Source organism: Chenopodium album, chromosome 23, assembly GCF_948465745.1.
Source record: "Chenopodium album chromosome 23, dcCheAlbu1.1, whole genome shotgun sequence".
In the NCBI taxonomy this organism is placed as follows: Eukaryota; Viridiplantae; Streptophyta; class Magnoliopsida; order Caryophyllales; family Amaranthaceae; genus Chenopodium; species Chenopodium album.
In genome coordinates this window covers 9,712,542-9,738,280 of record NC_137856.1, presented here as the reverse complement: position 1 = coordinate 9,738,280, position 25,739 = coordinate 9,712,542, and the positions used below count along the sequence as shown (strand labels likewise).

At 36.3% G+C, this 25,739-nt stretch overlaps 1 protein-coding gene and 1 long non-coding RNA gene across 3 annotated transcripts; both read left to right on the top strand.

The window, feature by feature from the left end:
- Nucleotides 1–9,473: 9,473 nt before the first annotated feature.
- Nucleotides 9,474–16,812, top strand: LOC145608910 (uncharacterized). The gene is made up of 3 exons (XR_014105945.1): nucleotides 9,474–9,592; nucleotides 10,656–13,613; nucleotides 16,280–16,812. It is a non-coding gene; the product is annotated as an uncharacterized LOC145608910 (long non-coding RNA).
- A 1,511-nt stretch (nucleotides 16,813–18,323) lies between these two features.
- On the top strand, nucleotides 18,324–24,106 carry LOC145608038 (uncharacterized). 2 transcript variants are annotated; one of them, XM_081663642.1, is made up of 5 exons: nucleotides 18,324–18,467; nucleotides 18,838–18,981; nucleotides 19,853–20,109; nucleotides 21,232–21,677; nucleotides 23,673–24,106. In XM_081663642.1, the coding sequence occupies exons 2-5, from the start codon at nucleotides 18,875–18,877 to the stop codon at nucleotides 23,928–23,930; spliced, it is 1,068 nt and encodes a 355-aa protein (XP_081519768.1). In that variant the 5' UTR covers nucleotides 18,324–18,467; nucleotides 18,838–18,874; the 3' UTR covers nucleotides 23,931–24,106. The 2 variants fall into 2 exon arrangements, with proteins under 2 accessions (XP_081519768.1, XP_081519769.1); XM_081663643.1 differs by lacking the exon at nucleotides 18,324–18,467 and adding an exon at nucleotides 18,478–18,577.
- The last annotated feature ends 1,633 nt before the right edge of the window (nucleotides 24,107–25,739 follow it).

Here is a 25,739-nt window from a genome sequence, read left to right as displayed (position 1 = left end):
ACAACAAAGATTGACGCCTATTTTGATTCACAGTTGGTCGTTAGCCGATACCAGGGTGTGTATGAAGCAACCCATCCGACTATGATCAAATATCTTCAAGTAGTCAAAGAAAAGGCTGGGGCACTTGAAGAATTTCGTATGAGTCAAGTGCACAGGTCAGACAACAACCAGGCGAATGCCTTGTCCAAGTTGGCATCTTGCGCCTGCTGTGATATGCCTCGGTCACTCTTTTAAGAAGTTCTTGAAAAAAGAAGTATATATGAAGAGCCCATAAGAATTCAAGATCGAAGCTCTACCTGTATGGACGGCCTCCGGGCGTACCTAACAGACGGCACGCTTCCTAATTCACCATAGGAGGCAGCCGTCATGAAGAAACGAGCGGCAAACTTCGAAATGAGAAACGGAGAGCTCTTCAAGGTAGGTTATCTGAAGCTTCTTTTGAAGTGTGTTACCCCAGAAAAGGGGAAAGAAGTTCTCAAAGAATTGCACACGAGATATTGCGCCTCTCATATAAGCGGCAAATCCTTAGCCGTCAGAGCCAGGGGGCTGGGTTATTTTTGGCCCACTCTTGAGTCAGACACTAAGGAGATGGTGAAAAAATGTGACAATTGCCACAATTTTGGCTGCCTCATTCATCGTCCGGCTACTGACCCGACGACAATCCACAGCCTAGTCCCGTTTGCTAAATGGGGCATGTACATTTTAGGTCCTTATGCGCCTGCTCCAGGCGGAAAGCGCTACATTCTTGTGGCTATGGACTACTTCACCAAGTAGTTGGAGGCGTAGGCGGTAAAGAACATGAAGACAAAGGATGTCATCTCTTTCATATGGAATAACATCATCACCCAATTTGGGGTACCTATGTCTATGGTGTTTGACAACGGCCCTCAATTTGAGACGCCTCAACTCAAAACTTGGTTGGCAGATCAAGGGATCTCAAGCTGTTTTGCATCAGTCGGCCGACCCCAAGCAAATAGCCAAGTTGAAGCCTTCAACAAACTCATCTCAGACGGCAAAAAAGAAAATTAAAAGAGCCGGTGGTTTATAGGCAGAAGAATTAATTCATGTCCTATGGGCCATCCAGACAACTGCAAAAGGGGCAACCGGTGAAACCCCATTTCTCATGGTATACGGTGCTGAAGCCCTCTTACCCATCGAACATTACGAGCCGACTCTCAGAGTCATGCTTTACGATGAAGAGGCAAATTGGGAGGCCATGCGACTGACATTGGACTCACTCACTGAACGCAAGGGCAATGCTGCCCTGCGTCATGAGATATACCATCTGAGAATGACGAGAGCCTACAACAAGAAATTGTACAAGCGCCCTTTGAAAGTTGGCGACTTTGTGTTACGAAAAATGGAGGCAACCGGTAGGGCCAATGAGCTTGGAAAGCTAACTCCTAATTGGGAAGGCCCCTACCGGATCTATGATGAAGTTAGGGATGGCACCTACCGCATGGAAACTCCAGACGGCAGACGCCTGCCTAGAACTTGGAATTTAGATAACTTAAAAAAGTACTACTTCTGAGAATTGTAAATTTTTGTAAACAAGAAGTCTATCAATGAAAAGTTGCGTTTTGTTTTCAATTTTAAAACTGTTTTTGTTATTTATTATTACGCCGTCTGGGTAATGCGCAGACGGACCATTCATATTTATTTTTAAAGCTAAGTTTAAAACTTAGCAGAAAATAAGCTAAGCACAAAAAGGCTTAGTGGCTACACAACCAGTCCTGACAATGACATGAGGCCTATGGCCGGATGGTTGCTTACTTTATAAAATCGCCTGTTCCAATGCGGAACTTGGCATCTGGCGACACCCCTCTGGGTGCAATCTTCGCAAAGAGCACTCTGTTGTTTGCTCTACGTACGCATGCAGACGACAAAGATTGAACGACCTAATTGGTCAACTCATAGCCGTCTAACAAGAGTAATCTAGGGAATGACCAAGTATACGAGAAACCGGATGTACTAGAACGTCAATCGGCTATCGACTGAAGTTCCTACTTAGATTATTAATTCCAAAATTGTACAGGTTTCCCTAAAGGGGCAAATGAGCTTTGTGTAATGGCTATGCAACTACCCCAAACGGTAACTTACCGCCTGGGTAAGAGGCAAGAACGCCTGTTTCAATAGCCGGTTGTGCACTTGGTTTGGGGCAATCACCATTGTGATTAATTAGCTTACAAACATCTCATACTCCTTGAAGTATCAAACGTTTTCAAGCCAATCAATCAATCTAAGATGAAACCAACCACAAAGCCGCCGAAGGGAAAGGACAGCCAAATTTCTATATGTCGCATGCGTTTTATAAGTTAGGCAAAATATCAAGTATATATATATGCAAAAATTCAAAAATCAAACGCAAATGCAATATGTGCAAAATATCGACTATGTCGGAATACTTCAATTAAAAATCGGTAAAAAGACTGAATAATACTATTAACCGGATACACATCCGGTGAAAAGAGGAAATAAAAATTGTTGACCCGACACCACAGTCGGTAAAGTTACAAGATTACTCGGCATACAAGCCAGAAAAGAAGAATAGATGACATACTGCCGCAGAAAGAAGAGTAGCTGACTTAAAGCTGCTGAGGTGGCTGGTCCTGACCGGCGAGGAGGACTCCTGATTGATTCTCACCCGTCTAGGGCTAGCTGTCTTGGTTTTCTTGGCCCACAGCCTGCTCCCCTTCCTCATCTGAGACTTCATATCCCAGCTCAGTAGCCTAGGCCTTGAATCGAGGCGGAGTTGCCTCTCCCAGCACTTAGGCATCATACACTGCAGTGGTGTAATCATACTTAAGCTTGTAGACTTCAAAGTCTATGCCTGGGTAGAGGAGCCCCCAAGTTATCTTCAGGCGGGCCTCATTGTCTCGCTCATGCTCCTCAACCAGCCAGCACTGCTTTTGAGAGATCTCATCACGGTGTTGGTTCCGCCCGGAGCTTCGTGTTCTCCTAGTCAGCATCCTCTAAAGCCTTGAGATCTGATTGAGAATTCTTCATTTGTTGCTCAAGGTCGTTGGCTCGGTTGTTTGCAGCGTCATTAGCAGTCGTCAGGTTCCGGATCAGCTCCCCTTGTTTCAACTCTACTGCTTCAATCTTAATTTCGGACATATAATTAGCATATTCAAGAGAGTTGAGATTTTGGGTGGCCCTCCTTTTGGCATCATTTACCTCTTTTTGCTTCTGCCTAAAGGGGCCCCGCAGCCCATCCACTCTCAGCATTACCTAAAGAGGGGGTCAGTCGGAAAGTTAGTACTTAACCAAATAAAAGAAAAAACACAAGTGTTGAGTTGAGATCAACTTATCTCCGCCAGCTAGTCCATTATCCGATCAAAATCCACCACATGCAGATCAGGCACAAAATTCTTCTCGGACCGGGTGAAGGTCCTCACCATCCTTTTGGAAAACGCCGGGAGGTCAGGAGGCTCGGAGGTAACATCTGCACCATAAGAAGTACTTGGTGAGAGGGTTGCAGCATAGTTCGCATTCATTCGCTGCCAGCTGCTTACTGAACCTCCAGAAGGGTCGACCATAGTCTTTACCCGCATGAAGTCAAGTGGCCAAGGAAGTTCAATACTGATCTTACCTTGAGCTTGGGGCAGTGGAGTTTTCCCCTCCCCACCACATTAATACCTGTGACCATTATCGACCTTCCTTCTAATCCTAAACCATATGCTATAAACACAGCGATGAGATGCAGCTTTGAGTGGCTCGCCACTCTTCGATGCCTCAGAGGCATCCGACGCTTTCTTCGCTGAACGCTCTGAGTTTTCACTCTAATCCTTCAGAATAGAAGTTGATTTGCCCCCGGTCGTAGGACGATCCGGGTTAGCAGAAGAGGTTGACTGAGAAGGGTTCTTCTTGGGGATTTTGGTTGCCATAGATTTATTCAACTCCTCACCCGACCTTTCGATAAGTTTGGAGATGGAGCGAGGAATGGTTTTGTCGCCGCCCTGCAAAGGGAAAAGTAAAAAGTTAACAACCGGCAAAATACTTGGAAGAAATTGGAATTAAAGCAAACAAGTCAGGCGGTCTTACCCCGCCCTTTTTGGCCTCATTGGCCTCAACAGCTGCCTTCTTGGCTAACAGTTGTTCCTTACGCAGCAGCACAATAGACTTAGCCAGAGTCTTCTCTGGGTCCACCATGTTCTTTGCTTCCTCTACAAGGAATAAACCAAGAGTTAGTCAAATAATTGAAAAAATTAAAGTACATAAACAGAGGCGGCAAATTACCGGATGATTAAGCGAATATACCCTTGGGAAACATGGTGCTTAACCCGCAGGCTGACAAAAAAGCCTCGTCCTTAAAGAAGTCCGGATGGGGGATCTAGTTCTTTGGCACAATTATCTGAGTCACATTCCCTAAGGGCTCAGTTGTGGTCTCAAAAAAACTCGGGTCTATTATTTATTCTTGGGCTCTAGAAGAGAGCGGAGAAAGGGCACATTTTCAACCCATGAGAGCCGGTTCCTTATTATACCGGCGTAGTGTCTGGCTGTGTCTCAGCGAGGGGGATGAGATCAAGTAAAACTTATCCTTCCACCCGGTCCATTTGGACACCTTGTCCAAAGACATCCAGTATTGGGGCAGGGTGATAAGAGTATACCACGCCCCATGACCGCCTAGGGCCTTGCTCATGTAATGCATATGACCAAAGGCTGCGAGACTGGGGTCTATGTTCTGAAATTTGCAGGCGGAAATATAACTTAAAATATTGACCCACGAGTTCGGGCTGAGCTGTTAGACGCCCAAGTCATACCCCTTGAGAATTTTTCTTATTCCCCTGTGAAGAGGGAACCAGAGGCCAACTTCTATCACCGCCTCGAAGCAGACAAAGTAGTTGTCTGGATTTTCTATGGCGTCCCCCTTGGCCATAACGACATCCCCAAGTGAAACTATGATATCCCACCCCTCCCCAAAGGGGTGTTTCTGTTTGAAAGCTTCAAAGCCTCTTTCCAGCAAAGCTCTATCACCTGGAAGTATTCTTGTCTTCTTTGGGTCAAGGAAGGTTCAGATTTAGCCGGCTGCTGATAGTTAGCCGCAAAATTGTCCTGCTTAGAGCCAGAAGCCTCTGACCCTGATCTCTCGGCAGCCTCTTCACCGCCTAACTCCTCTTCCAATTCTTGAGAGGAGACGACATCCTCACCGTCTACCTCCCTTATGCTTACGTTGCTTTGGGAAGAAGGGGCACCATTAGTGGAATCAACCTGCTCATCCAGACCATCATAGTCCTCATCTCTAACCACCTCATATGCGGGCACTTCCCTAGCGCGCCACTATCTAGGCTTAACAACCCTTTGTTTCACTTTGGCCATTGTGTCCTGCACAGATAAAGAGAGGGAGGAATTTGGGGATGAGCAAAGCAGTTCCGAGTGACCAGAAAAAGGCACCCTCAGTTTTAGATTCAGCCGTACCAAGAAACTGGCTGAATGTCCTAGGCAGTGCCGTGTGTGTGGATGGAGAGTCCATTTTTTATTTTCGAAGAATGTGTATACAGACGGAAAAAAGAATGTATACAAACGGAAATGAAGAAAAAGCTGAAAGAGGGTACAGGAGGTTACCTCACTTTAGCTCTAGAAGATCTGAAAACTGCAACAGACAGGTGACCGGGTGCTGTCAAGTATGCACACGGAAATCTTGAAAATCTGACGCATGCAGACGAAATCAGAGTATCTCTCTCTAAGAATCTCTCTTTCTCTCTCTAGAAAGTCAAAATGATGAAAATAGTGAGAGAAGGGAGGGGGTAAAACTCTATTTATAAAGCCCCCGTCACACCCCAGATTTACTAGCCATTTTTATTGTTCATCTCTCACAGGGGAACACGTGTCACAGGCGCCACGTGGCCCGCCACTTCACCCCTGTGAGTAGGGGCAAGCATGGGACAGGTACCCGTACCGTTAGTACTAACGGTTCGGGTACCTGATAACCAAAATCATTAAAAGTGATACCCATAACTGTAGACACTCATTTGTGTCTCCCCAAAACCAAACCCAGTGATGAATGCCTTTCACGTCGAACCATAATCGAATGACGTAAAAGTGTGAAAAGTCAAGTGTTGCGGTTAGTTTTTATTAAAATCCTTCTTTCTGTTTTCGAAAACCCACTCTATTTTATGAAAACGTCCAATCCAGTTTAGTTTGGTCCATGATAAGGGTCCAATAATGGTGTAGTTGGATGGGGCTCGAAAAGACCTTTCCAACAATATATTATAAGCCCAATTCCGATGAATAATGAGGAAGTTATGGCCAAAATACTAAACTGGGCCCAAACCGGATTTTACCTACGACCCAATGATCATGTGGAGGGTCCAAAGGTTTAATCCTATTCCTAAACTAATTAGGATTGATTAGAATCTTCTATAAGTTTCTAAAATATCTTAATTATCCTTTTTTGAAAAGATAAGATCATGGAATTTGATTTGAATATAAACTTTCCTTTTTAAAACTTTCCTAATTCTATTCAGATTTAAACATGTCCAAAGATAGTCATATATTATTTTCGTACCTCATAATTTTTATCCAAATTTTATATGGTTGGATAGATCTTGAAATTATCTTTCCAATGATATATTATAATAATAATTCCGAGCTATAACGAAAAAGATATTAAAGATATACGAAACTCTATCCAAAACTGACACCGTCCTACTATTTCGGCCATATATTTTAATCTACAAAAGATTTTAATCTGATTCCAATTGCATTATAAAGTATACTTCAAGATCTTTCCAACGACATATTATATGACTTATTTGGACTTCTGGATCAAAAGATATGATAAAAACAAAATCCGCAAAAACTGTCTCTGTCGCCAAACGACAGGTTTGTCGCCTGGCGACAAGATAAATTTTTGGCGACAAGGTCGGTTTGCTAGCGACAGAGTGGAGTTTTATTCCTTATAAAATTCTATGTTTTTCCGGACTATTTTCATTATAAATAGGGTCCGAATCCCTGTTTTCAGAATCATCAACTTTCATCATTAATTCTCTCTAGCTATTCTCCTTCTAAGCAATATAGCTTATTCTTTCTCTTTCTATTTCTAAACCAACCTTTTTAAATACATTATTCCGCATTCACAAGACTTAGAATCTCTTAGCCAAGTTCGAAGTTGCCTTCGCCCTAGACGTGCAAGGTTTGATAATTTCTGAGGGTTTGGTCCAAAACTAGTCAAAACTTTATTTAATTTGATTTCAATTTAATTCTTTAACTATTGTTTATTATTTTCATTGAAGTTTACTAACTTGTGTATTTTGTTATTAGAAAGAGGTACGAGGCTTCAAAGTATGTAATCTTATTACTCTCTCATAATGTAGAAAGTATGCTTATTATTGTTTATTGATTCCTAGTATCATGTTAGGATGTTATTTTATGCTTTCTAGTATCATGTTTAGGGTGCCTTTACTTATTTCTAATATCATGATAGCATGTTAGTGCCATGTTAGGTTTAAAGCTTTGATCTTTATTGTTTAGTGACATGCTAGGATTTGTTATTAATCTTGTTAGTATCATGCCTAGGATCCCGCTATTATTATTAAGCTTTATTATGCCTTAACATGATTTTGACTATTATTATTGTTATTATTATGATTATGATTATTATTTATTGCTTATTATTATGTTGCTTGATATATATTTTTTATTGTTATTGCTTGATCACACCTTTTATGCTTGCTAAAGGGAATTTGTACTTGAAATCACGCTTAATAAGATAATTAATAATTTGGTTTAGGCTAATGTTATTTTAACTCAAGTGATCGCCAATTATAGTATTATTTGTGCATTAATTTCAACCAACATAGATAAACAGGGTAGGTTTAATATAATGTTTGTATGTTATTCAAAAAGCACACATGAATACGAGCAGAACAAAGTAGAGGCCTATTTTATAGGGCGGGTCCTTTCTTTTGTAGATTGGATTCGTACCCTCATCCCCGGACCCTGTTTGGTTCAAGACCTTATGGAGTAGTTGATGGTCTTTTTGGATTGTCTTTTGGGTTTACAAGTTCCTAAAACTTGTTGGCGACTCTTTTGCTCTCTTTTCCTTCCCTTTGGAACGCCACCATACTTTAGTGTATGATCACAGTGGGGTTCAAGTTTGGGGTCATAATGCTTGAAATATTCCCTACAATAACCGAAACCGATAAGTTCGGGTACCCGGATTTTTGGATCGGTTATCGGGTAGCCAATAAGATATCCAATAATGATAATTAAACTTAATTATGTAGTTATTATGATATAATTTACAACTAATTAACAACGATACCATATGATCTTGACCAAATTATTAATTATATTAATAATCATTGATATTACAAAAGTGATTATGAAGTAAAGTAAAAGTTTAGATTTATATTAATAGATTTAAGTAGGGAAAAAAATAAAAAAAAATGCTTATTGGATCGGATCGGATAACCATTAATTTTAAAATGATACCCATAACCATACCCGATAACAAATTATTGGAACGGGTACCCGAACCGTTATAGTTATCGGATCGGGTACCCTAATTTTTGAAACGGTTATGGATCGGTTTTTCGGGTAGTTTTGCTCAGCCCTCCCTGTGAGGGGCAAATGTTTAGGGTAAAAATACCCTAGACATGTGGACCAATGAGAGATCTCCAAGTGTCAAGCCTTGCCACTCACCAACTGACACGTGGATACCTCATATATTAATCAGAATTGCGGCCTTCAAGGGCCCAATTCCCAAGAAATCCACACTTTGAGGCGCATCCGACCAAACCTAGGTCAGAGTGACCTAGGGAGGGGCACATTTCCCAACGACCCTATAAATAGAGAGATATTTCTCTATTTTGGGGGCACATTAAATCATTTATTACATCCACTTTCTCTCTCATCAGAGAACACCTGATCTCGGAATCTGAGAAGTACCCACCTAAATTTCCTCATTTCTTTATTCTCTCTCAAGTTTCTAACTTGATCTTCGGAGGCGGAGCTCCAATAACCGGAGTCTCCGTGTTTTTGCAGGTGCAGCTTGAGCCGGACCAGACTTTGTGACGTAATTTTCCCGAGGGACAAAAACACCCAAAACACTAGGCAAGGCCTCTATTAATACATCATATGTATAAATAGAGTCCAAACCAAGCCCACGATACTCTCCCTTTAATCCCACATGGTCGGCCACTCCATAAGGCCCAATAATGGGCTTCTTTCTTTTGTTCAATTCTGCACCCTTTTGTGTGACCTTATAGGATCCATTCTATTGGGCTTTGAACTATTTGACTAGCAATAGACAAAGATCATTTCACGTCTAGCAACAGACAATGACGACCCAAAAGAGCGAACTTAATTATCTCCATGATTAGATCTCATCATCTGAATTTCTCTCCTATTTCTTTCATCTATCTTTTTTTATAAACTTTGATTTAATGTTTGATCTTAGCCTTTTAATAGCGCTATTGATGTTAATTTTTTATTTGGATTATTTGTGTTAATCAACCTCTAATTTCTAACAGGTTGTAGGGGGCAAGAAATCTAACAATTTGCAAAGGAAGTACAAAAAGATTTGCAAGGGAAGCAAAGAGAATTCGAGGTTGACAAGATACGGGGAAATGATGTGTGTGTATTTAAGGTTGGTATGAGTGTTTATTAAACCCTTTAAGTAGTACCTTATTATAGCCAACTATTTTTTGTTGATGAAATTTTGCTTATTATTGCATTTATTATCTGTTGTCATTATTATATATTCTTTGGCTCTAATTTAAGAAGTGATATGGTCCAATGTAATTAAACATCTTTTCTTCTGTTTTTTTTTTCTTTCTCGATGAGATAACCACAATAATAATTATTGGCAGACAAAAGAAGAATGGGTGCTTATAGTCATCTCTCATCTCATAATAAAACAAATGAACAAGAACTATCTTTAGACACATTTTGGGATAAATTTGTTGCAAAAATGTGTATAGAAAGGTAACAATATATCATCTATTTAATATATTGTATTATTGAGTATTGACAAAATGTTAGTGATAATAGTGTTCATAAATTATTGAGTATTCACAAAATTAGATAATGTTAATAAATTATTTGAGACAAAGGAAGACATGAAGTGCCATAGTAAATTAAGTTTGGGATTTTGGGAGCTTCAATTCTGCCCCTTGAAACTTGATATAACATGATTCAGTGTATTTTTCTTTCTGATTTTCGATATTGCTATTACAAACGCCCTTAAGCAGGTACGATCTTATTATATTTTATTTGTAGTAGCACCAGTTTATCTCTCAGATCATCATAATAATAGCACCAGGTAGAGGTTGAATGATTATGACTGAGTATAAACCACAGTTGCTCTATGTCAAACCTTAAGTCAAGAATTTGAGACTAATATTATGTAATGCACTCTTTATAATATTTAGGCTCTGTAAATATTAAGTTGTTCAAATTGACGTGGCCAGAGATATTCGCACAAGGATAATTATTACATTTACTCCATTGGGTGGACAGATTGCGCCTTTGATTCAGTATTGTTGTCTTTGTTTTGATTCTAATTGTCAGCTTCATTGGTTTTAGCTGTGTAAATTGTAAAATATCTTTTGTTTGATAGTTGTGTTGTATTGTTTGTGTGGACCTTTTGAATTGATATTTGTAATTTTAATGTGTTGATTGACAGAAGTTTTGGATACCTGTTTCTACAGGAGATACACTAATTGGCGATTGCCTAATACATCAGGTAAAAGGGACATTTTTGGATCTCATGGTATAATACCCCAGTACCCCTTTTCATGCTTCAGTATTGTGGTTCCTTGCTATGAATACTTTTTAACCTTTTATGGTAAGTATCCATTCATTTACTTCTTTTCCATTCTTGGTTGCTCAAATTTGTATCTTTTATCTGAATAAATTTGTTTAGTGTGCCTAATCACTTAATCGGTGCTTTTCCTTGGAATTCATGTGTGAATTTTGGTAAAAAATATTAATAATTTTTGTAGTTGGTCTCTTATTAATGTTATTATTGGATTATTGATGCATACAGTGAGATTGTGAGTGTAGTGGACAAGGTAATGGTGGGGTCATGATATGAAAAAAAAGAGTTTAACTTTACACTAATGGCATTTCATTTTATAGAATATGACCTGACCCTTTCAAGGTTGAAGCTATTATTGCTGCTAATATTGTGCTGATGTGTGCTACGGCTATTGGCTTGTTACTTAAGACGATTTGTCAATGAACTCTCTTTACATTTTGGGAACATGAACATCTCCTACCTGTTCTAATCTAGACGAGGTACTTCATGCTCAATTCTTTCATTGCTTACAATATTGATTAGACTCATTTGAAGGTGGCTATTAAATATATTTTTTCCAATAAGATACATCGTTAGTTAAACATGAATTTTTGGTTTGAATATGACATATTTATGGCTCTTTCTATTGTTTGGTTCACTTGGGTAATTGGGTTATTGTTGGTTTAGTTGTAGCAATTATTCTATACTTGTATTCTAAGTCTCACTTAGATCTTTCTTATTCTCATTAAGAGAGAAAGGCTAAGAAGGGAGAACAGTAATCGTTCTTCTCGTGCTGATCTTCGGGTCTTTTCTTTTCCCTATTTTTTAATTTTTTTCTGGTTTTTTTATAATGTAATTTTTGTAGATCTACGCTTGTTTGTTCAAAATTTGAGGAATTTTGCTTGTTGGGTTCTGTTCATATCATTAAAATTGTCTTTTGGTTGTGTTATTTGATATGATTTTCATGAGATTAGTTGATGGGATTCCTGGGTTTTTGAATTTAGTTCTGAAATTTGTATTTGGGATATTTATGAGGTGGGGTTGTGTTATTTGTCATTAGTTGTTCTGTTTGAATTGATGTTGTGATTTCGGGTATGAACTAATGTAATGCTTGTTGGTCCATGTTGGATGTGTTGGTTTTGGGGGCAGTGTATTGGTAGAATTAACCTTTGAACATTCAGTGATGTAAAGTTTAAAACTCGGCTTTTCCGATTAATACGAGATAATTGTTGTTAAAATGGATGCTTGTAGGTTGCAATGAAGTTTTTGTGATGAGATTTCACTTGAATTTGGCTATTTGTGGTGCAATTTGGCAGAAGGAAGTATAAGATTAATTTAATCATTAATAAAGTGTATTGATTAGGATTAGTTGACTGAATTATGATAACAGTTGTTGTATTAGTCTTTAGGAATTTTGTTTTTTGTATTTTTGTTAAAGCATCAATTTTGGTCAATCTTGAGTCAATAAAGTCACAAACATCATGTTCAAAGTTCTTAAATACGACGATAAATCTCCTGAGTTCTTGTTTTTATTGAGTGTTATTGGTTAGTCATATTCATAATTGATCAAGTATTTGGAGAATTGCCCTCTTCATGTGCTTCCTTTTAGTCCATAGTGCTGTTTTGCATAGTTCATCTGCATCTGTAAAAGATGACTGCCTTGTTTTTGCTATTGTACCAGTGGTTTCTATTCCTTGTCCAACTATTATTTAAAATAAAAGATATGGCTGGATAGTGAATAGGGTAAGGTTGTGTGCATCTTAGTCACTGAAAATACTGTGAAAAGCAGGACACATCACATTTTAAAGTGAAATGGATTTAACCTTTGTGTCGTTCAGAGAAACTTGAGGTTGAAACTTGAGGTTCTTTTGTGTTGCATTTATCTTGGTGAGACAATGAGTTTGATCATTTTGATTGTGTTATTTTTATTTTGAGCTTGAAACTTGAGGTTCTTTAGATTGACTTTCTTTTTAATAGTATGGTGATAGATAGATTGAGTGTGTGTGAATTCTTACAGAAACTAAACTTCAGTAGGTCCCTTTGAGTGAGGTTTTACAAGTTTAATATATGATAGATTTGGAAGATTGTATTGGATAGTGTCGTATAATTTGGTTTTGTGTGGCATTTAATCTCAGAATATGGACTAATATTAAGGTTGTAAAATTGTAATGGTGGTTTTGGGATTCTGTTGTGGGTTTTGTGTCATAATTTTGTTTTGTTTTGGCTTTCATACGCATTGGTGTTTTGGACCTTAATGAATTGTAATTAATGAAAATTTAGAAGCTTAAGATCAATTTCAATTGCATTCTTTGCATTGAGAACTGTTTTTTCTGATGTCATTTGCTCATCGGAATTAAGAATAATTATAATTGACTATTAAAAATGTTTTAAAATATATTATTTTTAAAATTTATGAGTAAGATTATGAAAAAAATATCAAAACTACAAAATTAAATTTGGTCACAACATCCGCAACCTATTCCGCGACAACCGCATCATTTCTGTTACCGCAACACACGATCGTTACCGATATCACGACCGAAACCACATTTTTGAACCATGCATCGGATTCTTCAACTATTATTCTATCTTAAGCTCTATTCATGTGAAATTATGAAATGTTCACTATATATTTTATAAAGAATGGGGTTGCCTACAGGTCCTAGACTCAGCTCATCAAGTTGGAAGATTTTCAGTCTCAACTGCCCCTGATTTGCCTTACAAGGAAATGGTCATCCACTAAGAAGCTCTTATGATAGGTAAGCAGCAGAAGATGTCCCATTTGATCACGGTTTAGCAACAAAAAAGCTTAATCAACTTCTATGTCCAACATGCTGATCTCGAACGAAATAAGGCTACTCCTTCACATGTAAGGCACTTATTAAGATTCTTTTAGTTTTGAGGTTTAGGTCTCAATTGTTGCAATGTTTAATATATGCATCTGTGAAGAAATTTTTTATATGGCATAATTGTCCTACGAACACAAACAATTTGAGACCCTAAAAAAGAACTGGTTAACAAGAAGGGAAGGAGGGATTGTAACACCCCCGATTTACTAGCCAATAATAATCAAGAGATAAGGAAAATAAACAACCTTTAAATAAAATTGCGGAAGCATACACCTAAATCGAAGGTATTACCGCCACACTCGACAATCTGTCAAGTGTCAAGGCTTACAAAATCCCAATAATTACAACCCAACAAATTTAGGTGAGCTATTTATACAACTGTATAAACTCGTTAAAGCATACTAATCGATCACTTGAGCTCCTTTAGCTACGATCACTTGATCAACCTGCTAAAACAATTTTGTCTGCTCACCATTAAGGACAAATTCCAAAATAGATCGTCGCAGGGCCACCATAAGAAAAAGACATGGCCGCAAACACAAGTAGCACAACAAAAATACACACACGTCAGCAAAAAGCTGAGTAATCACCACTTATCAAATATATAATGAAATGATATAATATTTAATAATATAATTAGCTCACTGACAATGTAGTTTGAAGCTACATTCACCAAAATATCAAACTAAATACGACACTTCACATAACTAACCTTGATAAAATCCAACCTCAAAATAATATGATACTCTGCTCAATTAACTCCTCTAACCAATAAGTGTGCCACGCTCTTTGTTTTATACCTAGCCTTGGACATGGGTAATTCGAATAACAAACCAACAAGTATAAAAACTTGAATACTCTCAATAACCAGAAAACACCTTAAACCAGACCACATACGGGCCAATTCCCACTGTAGGAGACCATAGAAAAATAAATAATAAAGATTGTACCTCATTCTTAACTCATGATCATTATCTCATTACCAAACATGCCAAGGACTAAGGTCTATAACGCCGAGCCTCAAACCAATAACAAAATAATAATTTCTTAACCTTTTGATCTCATACTTGATCAAATAATCATTCACAACTAATAATGTATATCTCAACAATGGCACAGATTCCCAAATAACATAACAATTTGATTCATAAATATCTCAACTCTTACAGGGCTAATACTAGTACCCAAAATTAATTAATTCTCAAGCCAAAATAATACTCTGCATTTATAAACCTAAACCTCGATAAAACAATACTCCATATAACAACAACATTAAAAACCCTAACATATTTATACGATTCATCATATACGTACAACAATAATAACAAGACATTAAATCTGATCAAATCATGAAATTATATACATTAATCATACATATAAATTAAAGCATATGAACAATTAATCATTCAATAATAATATAAACAACTCTAAAATAGATACGTGTGATTACCATACGGATGAAATAGCTTCGGACTACAACGAGAAATAGGCCGGCGACCTTGGTGTTCGTAGACTTTGAGTTTACAAAAATAATATATCAAGTGGCTTCTATATGGATCTCATCATGATGTAATCATCAAACAAAGCAATTGATATGATGATGGAAATTGTTGAACGAAAAAGAAAAAAAATTAAAGAAGAACATATTTGGTTTTGGTATGTGAATGTGAAACGCACAAAATCGGAAAACCGCTGACTGATGTCCCTGTCTTTTTTTTTATATAAAATATCTTGTAAAGTTTTAGAATATTAATAGGGTTTAAAATAGTTAATATAAATTAAATAAGAGTCCTACTAAAATTAAAATAGGGTTTTAAACCTTTCCGAACTCTAAAATAAAAATATGAGAATAGGAAAGTTATTTAATAAATAAATATAAACTATATATAAAATCATAAAATATTCGGGTATTACACAAACAATTTGAGACCCTAAAAAAGAACTGGTTAACAAGAAGGGAAGGAGGGATGATCCATTGTACTGTTTAACACTTACAGTGTGTTTGGATAACATTAGAGGAAGGAAAAGAAGGGGAGGGAAAGGGAGGGGAGAGAAGAATGCGAGTTTTCCTTCCAAATCTCTCCATTGTTGGAGGGATCATTTTCCTACAATTTAATCCCTCCATTTCTCTCCCCTCCAATTTCCTTACTTCCTCATTTGTTATCCAAATGAAAGATATCACATCTCTCCATTTCCCTCCCCTTCGTTTTCTTCCATTTCCTTCTATTCAAACACACCGTTAAATTATTTGGCTACTCAGAACAATCTGTCATCTCAGAATGGGAATAAGGCTACTTTTGGTGTTAATTAAATTTGGCAATCTGAGTGAGTAGAAGTGTTTTTTCTTATTCCGAGTTGAGAAATGTTGAAGAAAGGAAATCCTTTCGAATATGATAACTTAATGGCTCCTGCAATCAAATAGCTCTATCCTGCCTTGTTTTCCGGATACACTTGATTTTGTCATCTTCAATTGGCTAGCTTATGAAAACTATATAAATACAAGTAATAGTTAAACCAAAACTCTACTTCTGATGATTAACTACTAAAGATCAATATTGCCCCTGCTGGGTACAAACCGATCACCATCTTTACAAGGCACAATATGAAAAAGCTAGCAATACAGAATACACGTGATGAACAGGGTAGTTTGTTACTAACTAACTCCCAAATTCTTGGTTGAATATAGCTCGGAGTGTTGTCTTCCCAAAAATAGCTTCTCTTGTCACTGCTGAATACAAGCTTCCCACATCAAGCCCTTGTGACAACTTCTTGAAAGCTGTTGGTTGTTGATTATCCATACACTAGAGGCAGCCGAAATGTTCTAGGGGAGCAGTATATATTTAGTTTCTAGAATTGGTATTGATGTCTTGGTGTGTCTCACATGGCAGGCGTTCTGTGCTCGAATTGAAGTGGCTAAAGATTCTATTAGCTACTCATGAAGCAGCTTAAATAATTATATAGTCAGTCCTAGATTCCAAAAATTCATTTTATTCATTAATTTTTTTATTAATTATTATTTTAGGTTATCCAATTTTATTCCAATCGGATAAGGCAAATAGTTGTATCTTCTTGAATTTTTTTGGGTCAAAGTTGATTTCAAGTACAGCTTTACAGTTTCATACTTTCATTTGTATATGCTGAAAGTTTTGGCATTGTATGAGAGAAACATTTTTCTAAAAATCATCTTATTGGTGTTGACATCAATTTTTTTTTTTGTTATATTTTTTTTATATAAGTACATATTATGAATAGAACTTACTATAAATTTGCCGAGCATTGATGAAAAAGCCTTTTTTTTTGCCATGTATTTTGATCTTTCTGTATAGGCAAGATTGATTCTAAAAGTAGTAAATTAGTATTTTAAGAGTATAGCTGAGTCGATAGACAAAGGGTCAGAGATGACGTCGGCTAATGATTTTGATGCTAAAATTTTGTTATGTTGCTATTCTTTAGTGAAGAATTTATTGTAACATATTTGCTAATAACACTAAATAATTACACAAGATACGGAGTAATAAATTATTGAGCTATCGAGCGCGTTTCCAATTTATCGGATAATTTCTTTATTACAATTAATGATAAAGTTTAGCAAAATGTATATTATTGTTAAATAATCTCTTTTTAGTATCACGTGTTGTTACAAAATACTTTTCCTTTCTATTAATAAACTAATTTTAAAAATATTACTAAAATTGTTGCTATCACTATTTTTATCAAATTAATTATTAACTTTCATATAAACATTAATTAAATTTCTAAAAATCAATTACAAAACTCCTTGTTAGTGACTCACTATTATATATTTGCTAATGCTACAAAGTATACCTACACTCGATAGTTACTTTATTGGGCTATCGCGCGCACCGCGCGCGTGGCTCAACTAGTTTTCCAAAGGAGCATAAGTATTGTGGATAAGGAATAGAGCTCTCTACCTCCATATCACTAGTTAGGTTTGAGATGGGCAAGTTGATAACACCACTTTGGCTATTACCAGGAGGCTCACTGACTTTTCCCTTTATATACTGAGTATAGTGAGTTAAATTAGGACAAAATTCTCGACACCCCCATTACCAATTTACCATTGAGCTTGCTAGCCTCATAGCATAGTCTATCACTTTCTCCAACTCATGGAGAATATCCTGCTTATGAGGCTCTGACTTGGTTGCCTTGCCAAGATCCTCATACACTGTCTCTTCAATTAAGTGAAGGTGGTAAAAGTCAAAATTACCTTATATTTGTATATACTCGTACAAATCACAAACATTATTCAAAGTGAACTTAAAGATAAATAATGCAAGGGGGTGTTTGGTATGTGGGAATTGGAGCTTGGGAATGGGAATTGAAGGGGTGAGAGTATGCATTGCCATGTTTGTTTTGTGGGAAGGGAAATTATAGGTGAGATTGGGAATGGGAATAAAATTTATCTATTCCCATGATTTTATTACCTAGGGGGCAAATAATAGAGATGAGGATTGAAATATAGAGGAAAAGACTATTTTGCCATTAGTGAAAGCATAAGGATATAACATTAATAAGGGTGTTATTGTAAAAGCTATTTATTCCCAATCAATTCCCTTCATAGCCCAAACAAGCGATTGTCAATATTTTATTGAATTCCCAACCATAAATCCCAATCCAATTCCCAACCCTCTAATCCACAAATTTCCATTCCCACTTGCCAAACGCCCCGCAATAGTTTTGGAGATAGATAGGAAGCGAACGAGTTACCAGCAGATGCAAGTAGAACTGTAGAAGTTTCTAGAATAAATCGCTACTACCCCTGACACATCATCATTGACGTCAGCAGTTTCTTCCTTTTTCAGAACCCAGTCGCTCCTTTCCTCCCAACAATTTCTTAATCATTTCTATAAAAGGTGAAAAATTCAAAATTCTATATAATCCCTTCATTTTTATTTGATTTCATCATATTGTATAATCTTTCAAAATTCAATTATTTTGATCCCAGATAACAACGATCAAAAGGGTTTGTTTTTCTTATTTTGTTTTACTCCATTGTTTATTTAATTTGTAATTTGGTTTCAATTTCTTATTATAAAATTCTAAATTCGAATATTGGAAATTCTTCTCCAATTCTGCAATGCAAGTTTACTTTGTATAATACTTGCCTTCAATTTTCTCTTTTGCATCTGTTCTTATTGTATTGCTTATTATAAGTAAGCTTTTTTTTGGGTGATTTGTTGAATTTATATTGAAATTTGAGTCAATTTGTTTTTGTTGTGGCAGTAATTTTTGCAAAAGAAAGAGTTTGGTTGATTTGAAAATGCATTCGAAATCGCCGAACAAGGTGGTGGTTGTAGGAGGAGGAATTGCTGGTGCTCTTCTTGCTAAAAATCTTCAAGATCATGCCAATGTCACTTTAATTGATCCGTATGTCTTTTGCCTTTTTTTATTTGTGTAAATTTTTGTTTAAGTCTAGTGTTTTTTGTTTTCATCATTGATAGATAGCCCCTTTGTTATGTTTGTATGGTACACCTGGATGTATGATAGTTTTTATCATTAGTGTATGTTAGAGCATTTTCGACGGTTGTAGCTAGAGACTTGCGATTTTTAAAAGTCCCAAGCTATGACCATTGAAGTTGGAATGTAAAAATAACTTAAACATATTAATTTGTTTGACAAAAAGTTGGCAAAAAGATGAATAATGGTGGCCAACCATTTATTGACAAGTTCAAATAACAATCTACTCACTCGGTAGTTAACCCTTAAGATACAAACTAAGTAGAAAGGAGATTAACTTGAAATACTATGTCTCATGACAAGCTAATTTGACAAACAGCTTGCCATTGGAAATACTACAGATTGATTAAGAAATGTGTTAACATGAAGAAGAGGGGCACACAGTGAAATTTCCTATGTGCACATGCACTCGGGAATAAGGGGCACCCTATTCACATAAAAAAAGCTCACATACTCAATTGTAATATATATTAGGGGGCGCACCTCCTAGTAAGAACGATTATATATCTACAGACTACAGTACTTAATACCACGCTTAAGTAAATTATGATTTATGAAACTCTTATATACAGTGTGGGATATTGTGCATGCTTGTTAGCTTAACTTTGTAAATGTTTTGGTAATATTGAATAGTCCAAGACAACAAAAAAAGTGGAAAGTCAATAGAGTTTAGTCTTCTTTCATCCTTAATTTAATATATTATTCTTGTTTTGGATACTACATTTATTTTTCTTCAAATTTTTGTATAATAAAAGTAATATTTATTTGCAATGAACCACAGAAAGGAATATTTTGAGATCATATGGGCTTCCTTGAGATCTATGGTGGATCTGTCATTTGCTGAAAGATCCTTAGTGAACTATAGTGATTTTCTGTCACAAGTGAAGTTAATTACTTCTTATGCTACACATATCACAGAGAGTGAAGTCTTAACTGCACGGGGTGATCGTGTTCCATATGATTACCTTGTAATTGCTACAGGTCACGTATATTCTGATCCTGTTACCAGAGCTGAAGGTCTAAGCAAGTACCAAGAAGGTGAGTTATCTTTATTATAAATTTGAACTAAGCAATCATGCTATAATTTGTATGTCAATAAGAATGTAATCAAAGAAAACAAGTAATATTTACATGCCATTTAAAATAGGATGTATAAAAAGGATTTTTAATTATCCTATCCTGTTTCTGACTTTTTGATGTGGATTTTAAGTCCTAACTGCTTCTTTAGTGAAGTTTTCCCCAATCCGCAAATCTTTAATCAATGATTTGGTTATCAAACCAATTAGTCTACTACTAGCTAGATAATCCTTAAAACATTCTTGTTTTGAAAATTGATGGCAGCAAGCTAGGTAACTTACAAAGCATGAAATACACTTAACAATTTAATCCAATATTCTTGAAATTTCATACAGCCTGATGGTGTATTAATACTATTGTAGCCACCTCAGACAACTCTTATTAAGGTTAGGACAAGTCCCTAACTCTTAGAAATAAAGAGTAACCCTTAGAAATTAAGGAAACAAGAAGTTAACAACTTAATCCTATTTGAAATAGGAAAAATAATTTCACGTGCTTTAAATAGCAAAAAACTATTCTAAGTGGATTAATAAAAACTTGTAAGCAAAATCTAAGTAAGCGATTAAAATACTAGTCCAATCCCTTTGGTGTACCAAGGGTGCCTGTACCTACTCCCTACAGTAAGCCAAGAACCAAAACCACCAAGGAAGGTGGTGTGTTGGGTTGGTTTGGTGCATGGCCCTACTATAGCCTAGGGTTGCTCATTTGGCCCATCTTTTTCCTTCCAACCTAGCCTTTGATGGCCTAAATTAAATCCCATACGATCCAAGAGCAAGGTAAATAGGATCTCTAATAGAATAACACTTCATCAACTTTTTGATCACTTGCGATAGACAATAATTGATAGTGTTCATTTGTACAACGAAGGCAACTTCTCAAAAGCGCTAGTATGCTTCTCAAGTGCTTTGTGTGTGTGTGTGCGCGCGCACCAATATGCTTCTCAAGTGCTGTGTATGTGTGTTCAGAAAAATTGAAAAAGAGACTGCATATATAGATTTTAATATTAGTATGAGCCACTTTATTGGAGCTCAGCAATCAGACCATCAAATCTGTTCTTATTTCTCTTTGTATCTGTTCTTGCAGAGTTACATAAAATAAAGTCTTCAAGTTCGATAATGATCATTGGAGGTGGCCCCAGTGGTGTAGAGCTTGCTGGTGAAATCGTTAATGAGTTTCCTGATAAAAAAATTACTCTGGTACACCGTGGACCTAGATTGCTGCAGTTTATTGGATCTAAGGCATCACAGAAAGCTTTGGAGTGGTTGACCTCAAAGAAAGTTGAAGTGATCCTTAATCAGTCTGTTGATTTGACACCAACTTCTGAAGGTGTATATCAAACTTCTGGTGGAGAGACTATAGTTGCTGATCAGTATTTTAGCTGCACTGGGAGTCAATCAGGGTCTTCATGGCTTAAAGATACAATATTAATGGACAATCTGGATATGAAAGGGAAATTGGTAGTTGACAAGCACTTGAGGGTCGAGGGTCATAGAAGCATCTTTGCTATTGGAGATATTACGAATCTTCCAGTAAGTCCTTATTTTTGCATATATATTTTCTTTTTAAATGACTAAACATCCATTTTATTATTTTAATACTACCTCCGTTTCATACTATTTGCAACAATTAAACATTTTTCTTCTCTACTTTATGTCAAATCGTTGCAAATAATATTAAATGGAGGTAGAAATTTAAAATCAAGAACTTAAGCTCCTGAGACATAAAATTGAAACTCATCAATTTTAGACTATCACACCTTTAAAGCTGAAACCTGGACACATTATACAATAGAGCGACCACAAGTCTAAGCATGTGACACTTTATACAATACACTCTATACAAGCTCCATAATTTTCAACACTTTTAACTAGAATTGATTTAAAATCAGTTACCAGTGCTTATAATGTATGTGACTTCCACATCCACAATCTTAGATTGAATGTTTGGATCTCTTGAAGCGGCAATATTTGTAAAAGTAGCTTTCCTACCGTCAACAGTGAATGAGTACATGACCAAAGCCAATGGCTTAAGGCATGTAGTAGTCGCCATGACTTGAGTCGTGATCTACATGGATGCTGTTGGTACGAATCCTTCATTCTTCTTGATCCTTTAACCTAAAACCTGTGACATGGATGAAATTTTTTCCTTTTATTTTTTGGATTTTTCATATTATACTTAGCCCTCATTTCCTTCCATATTTTAGAACACCAATTTACTCATGGTGCTAATTGTTCTATGCAATTCTGGGTTCACTGTGCACAATATTACACTTAACCTATTTGTCTTCTTAATATGTAATGACTTACTGATTTGCACAAGCCTATTATATACGTAGTACTTAGATTCCATAATATGAAATCACTTTTGGAGGGTTAATTCCTGGCCAACATTTAATGCCTTGAAAAAGTTCTTGTGCCTGCCTAAAAATAATGAGAACCATAACATTATCCACTAGCCAAAGAGCTCATTTTCACTTCTTATATTTGAAGTATTGCAAATTGCCATGTCTTGAGTTAGTTTTCATCATCTGAGCTTTATTCATGGAGTCAGAAGTGCACTATAATACATGTCGAACCAATCTATAATACATGTCGAACCATTCTTCTTGCTGTTGGTACAAAGTTGCATGCCAATGTTCGCATTACACAACATATATTTTTTTGTAACTTGATCAGCTGTTTTGTTTCACATGTCCACTTTTATTTTTCCTGCTATTACTGCCTTTTTTTTTTTTTTTTTGGGGTCTGCTATGAACCTGGTCTTGTTCCATTTATAATGATTCTGGAGGATTAGAGCTAGCATTTTTCCAAAGCAAGACATTGGTGGATTCCACCGCCCTCCCTTTAAAGTAGTCATTAGTAGCACTATCAGGTCCACTCAATTGGTAGCTTATTCTCTTTGAAGAAAATTCCTTGAAAGTGGAATTTAGAAAGAGCTAAATTTTAAACATCATTTTATTTTAGTGTAATTCAGATGAATGTATGATCTGAATATATGCTATGTAATGCGAACATTGGCATGCTACTTTGTACCTAAAGTGGAGCTTTAGAAAAATTTGACATTATATTCCAATAGCTAGTCTTTCTCTCTTTGGAATCCTAAATTTTTCAAAAAAATGTACTTCCTCCATCCCATACTCCCATAATATAGTTCTTGTTTGTGTTTTTTCACGGTAGTTAAGAAATAGGGGGAAAAAGTGGATGGAGTACATTTATTAAAGTGAAAAGTACAAGTATAGACAAAAGTTAGAGAGAGAAAGTGGAAAAAAGTACTAGGCATGTGCAAAATTCAAGGGTAATTTAGGAAGTACAATGAATAAAGTTGAAAAAGTGAGGGTATAATGGTCTTTACATGCTATCCAAAAATAGAAACAAGAACAACATTTTGGATCTCCAAAGTAGGAAAACGGGAACTATTTTATGGGGCGGAGGGAGTATGTAATTTTCTTGCATGTATCATTAATTTTGGTATGATTATCAAATTGTCATAGGTATATATAAATCTGGTTCTTCCTCTGTTTTCAGGAACTAAAACAAGGTTATTTGGCAATGAGACATGCTGAGTTAACTGCGAAGAATTTGAGGTTGCTACTTGGAGGAGGGTCTGAGGAGAAAATGACTGTTTACAAGCCTGGTCGTCCAATCGCTTTTGTTTCACTAGGTAAGAAAGATGCTGTAGCAGAAATTAATGGATTTACCATGAGTGGGTGTTTTCCTGGATTGATAAAATCAGGAGATTTATTTGTTGGGAAAACAAGGAAGACATACGGGCTAAACTCTTAACTTTAATTACTTACAATTATGTATATGCCAATAGCCAATTTCATAGCAGATACTGTGAGCTATTATTCTTCTTTATATCAAGTTTGGTGATGTATGATTGATTTATGTATTTATATTATTTGCAATAAAGTGTTATTTATAACTTACAATAATAAAAGGTGTGGGAGTGTTGATTATTTGAGAGGCTATTAAATACTGCTGTACTGAACTAACATTACTACTGATAAGAGTGGCATGAAAAAATCTTTTGTTTTCTCTGAATTCAAATATGGTATACTGTTTCAGCAAAACATTTATCTGAGCTTATGAACGGCTTGTCCAAAAAAAAAAAAAAAAAAAAACAAAAATTATATACCATAGGGTACACTTGAGAATTTAGCTTCACCATCTCAACAATCTCGCCGATAAGGAACATTTAGTCGTGTCTTATTCATCCCTCTCGATAAGGAACTTTTAGTTGTGTCTTATTCATTCCTCTCCTTTGGTTCATCCTCACCGCTCATTCCTTCCTCCTGTCCCTCTGAATTACCCCTTAATTGAGTCTAAAGATTTCCATCCCTCAACAGCTATTAAAAGATATATAGCTGGAAGTAAGGATATGAGTCATCCCTCCACCCCAAAGTCCCCAATATTTCCGGTCTTGGATGCAGGTTTTGGTTCGTGAAACTGTTTTTCCCCTCTCATTAGGTTACTCCAATTATCCTATACTTTATTTTTAACACACTGCTCTTTCAGTTATTCTATACGAAATGGTCCTAAGCTGAATATATCATGTGTAGTTTAGCTCACCATTAGGCTGTCAGGCTGTTTGCTAAGAGTAGTGGGTGTGGTCTTTCTGCATCATTGTATTCCCTAACGAATGTAATGTTCATGGAATGATCAAAACACGTCTGCATCATTTAAAACTTCCAACTTCCAAGTTTCCTAATTTAAGTTCAGAGTTTCACTTAAGCTTCATGCTACTAAAACCAGCTAGCCTTCTAGTCGTGGCTGAACTAGAACTTCCAGTACTTGTATATGATGTTGATGTATCAGTAATCCTACGATAATGACTGTATATTGGAACAAAACCATTGTTGAGAGCAGCCTCATGCTAATGTTGATAAAACATCATATACTGTACACAAGAAGATGCAACTATACTGCGAACAGAAACACAGTAAAGTGATTAGCACATGCTCAAAGTCTCAAACACTAGCCAAAAAACATCAAGGGAGAGAAATACATCAGTATAAGCTCGATAGACTTCAAGTGAGAATGTGGTCTACTTCATTCTACAAAAGTTTTGTGAAATGGACCTTAAGAAAACAGAGAGAAGTTCACTGAAATTCTGAACTCGCTGCTTACACACCCTACTTTGATACTCTCTTCATCCCAAAGGTAACTGACCATCACTGTTGGCCATGTAGCACAAAATTGCTGTAATTAACAGTTTATTGCTGGTTTGATGATACAGAGAAACTTTCAATTACAAAAAAATGACAGTATTGTTTAGTTATCCCACATTGGAAGTTCAACTGTTAAATATCTATATCTTGTATTATTTCTTGTCACAGGAATTGACGAAACAGAGTTCAGCAGCAAATAGTCCCATGGTATGAATCTTATAGAAGTCGTTTAACAATAGCTTTCCATATCTAATTGTTTAACTAATCCGTTCTAAATTCTTATGACAATTAAACAACCAAAACGGCAATTCAGCCCCATAACGCAAGTCTTATGGGCAAGTTAATCTCATAAACTCATACATAATACCTTAATTACCTTTGAAAGCCTGTCCCTGAATTCTCCCAGTAAAATTTTGCGATC

Coding starts and splice junctions, on each gene's coding strand:
- LOC145608038 (XM_081663642.1), top strand. CDS start 18,875: ATGCATTCGAAATCGCCGAACAAGGTGGTGGTTGTAGGAGGAGGAATT. Junction 20,110..21,231: donor TCTAAGCAAGTACCAAGAAG/GTGAGTTATCTT, acceptor CTGTTCTTGCAG/AGTTACATAAAATAAAGTCT. Junction 21,678..23,672: donor GAGATATTACGAATCTTCCA/GTAAGTCCTTAT, acceptor CTCTGTTTTCAG/GAACTAAAACAAGGTTATTT.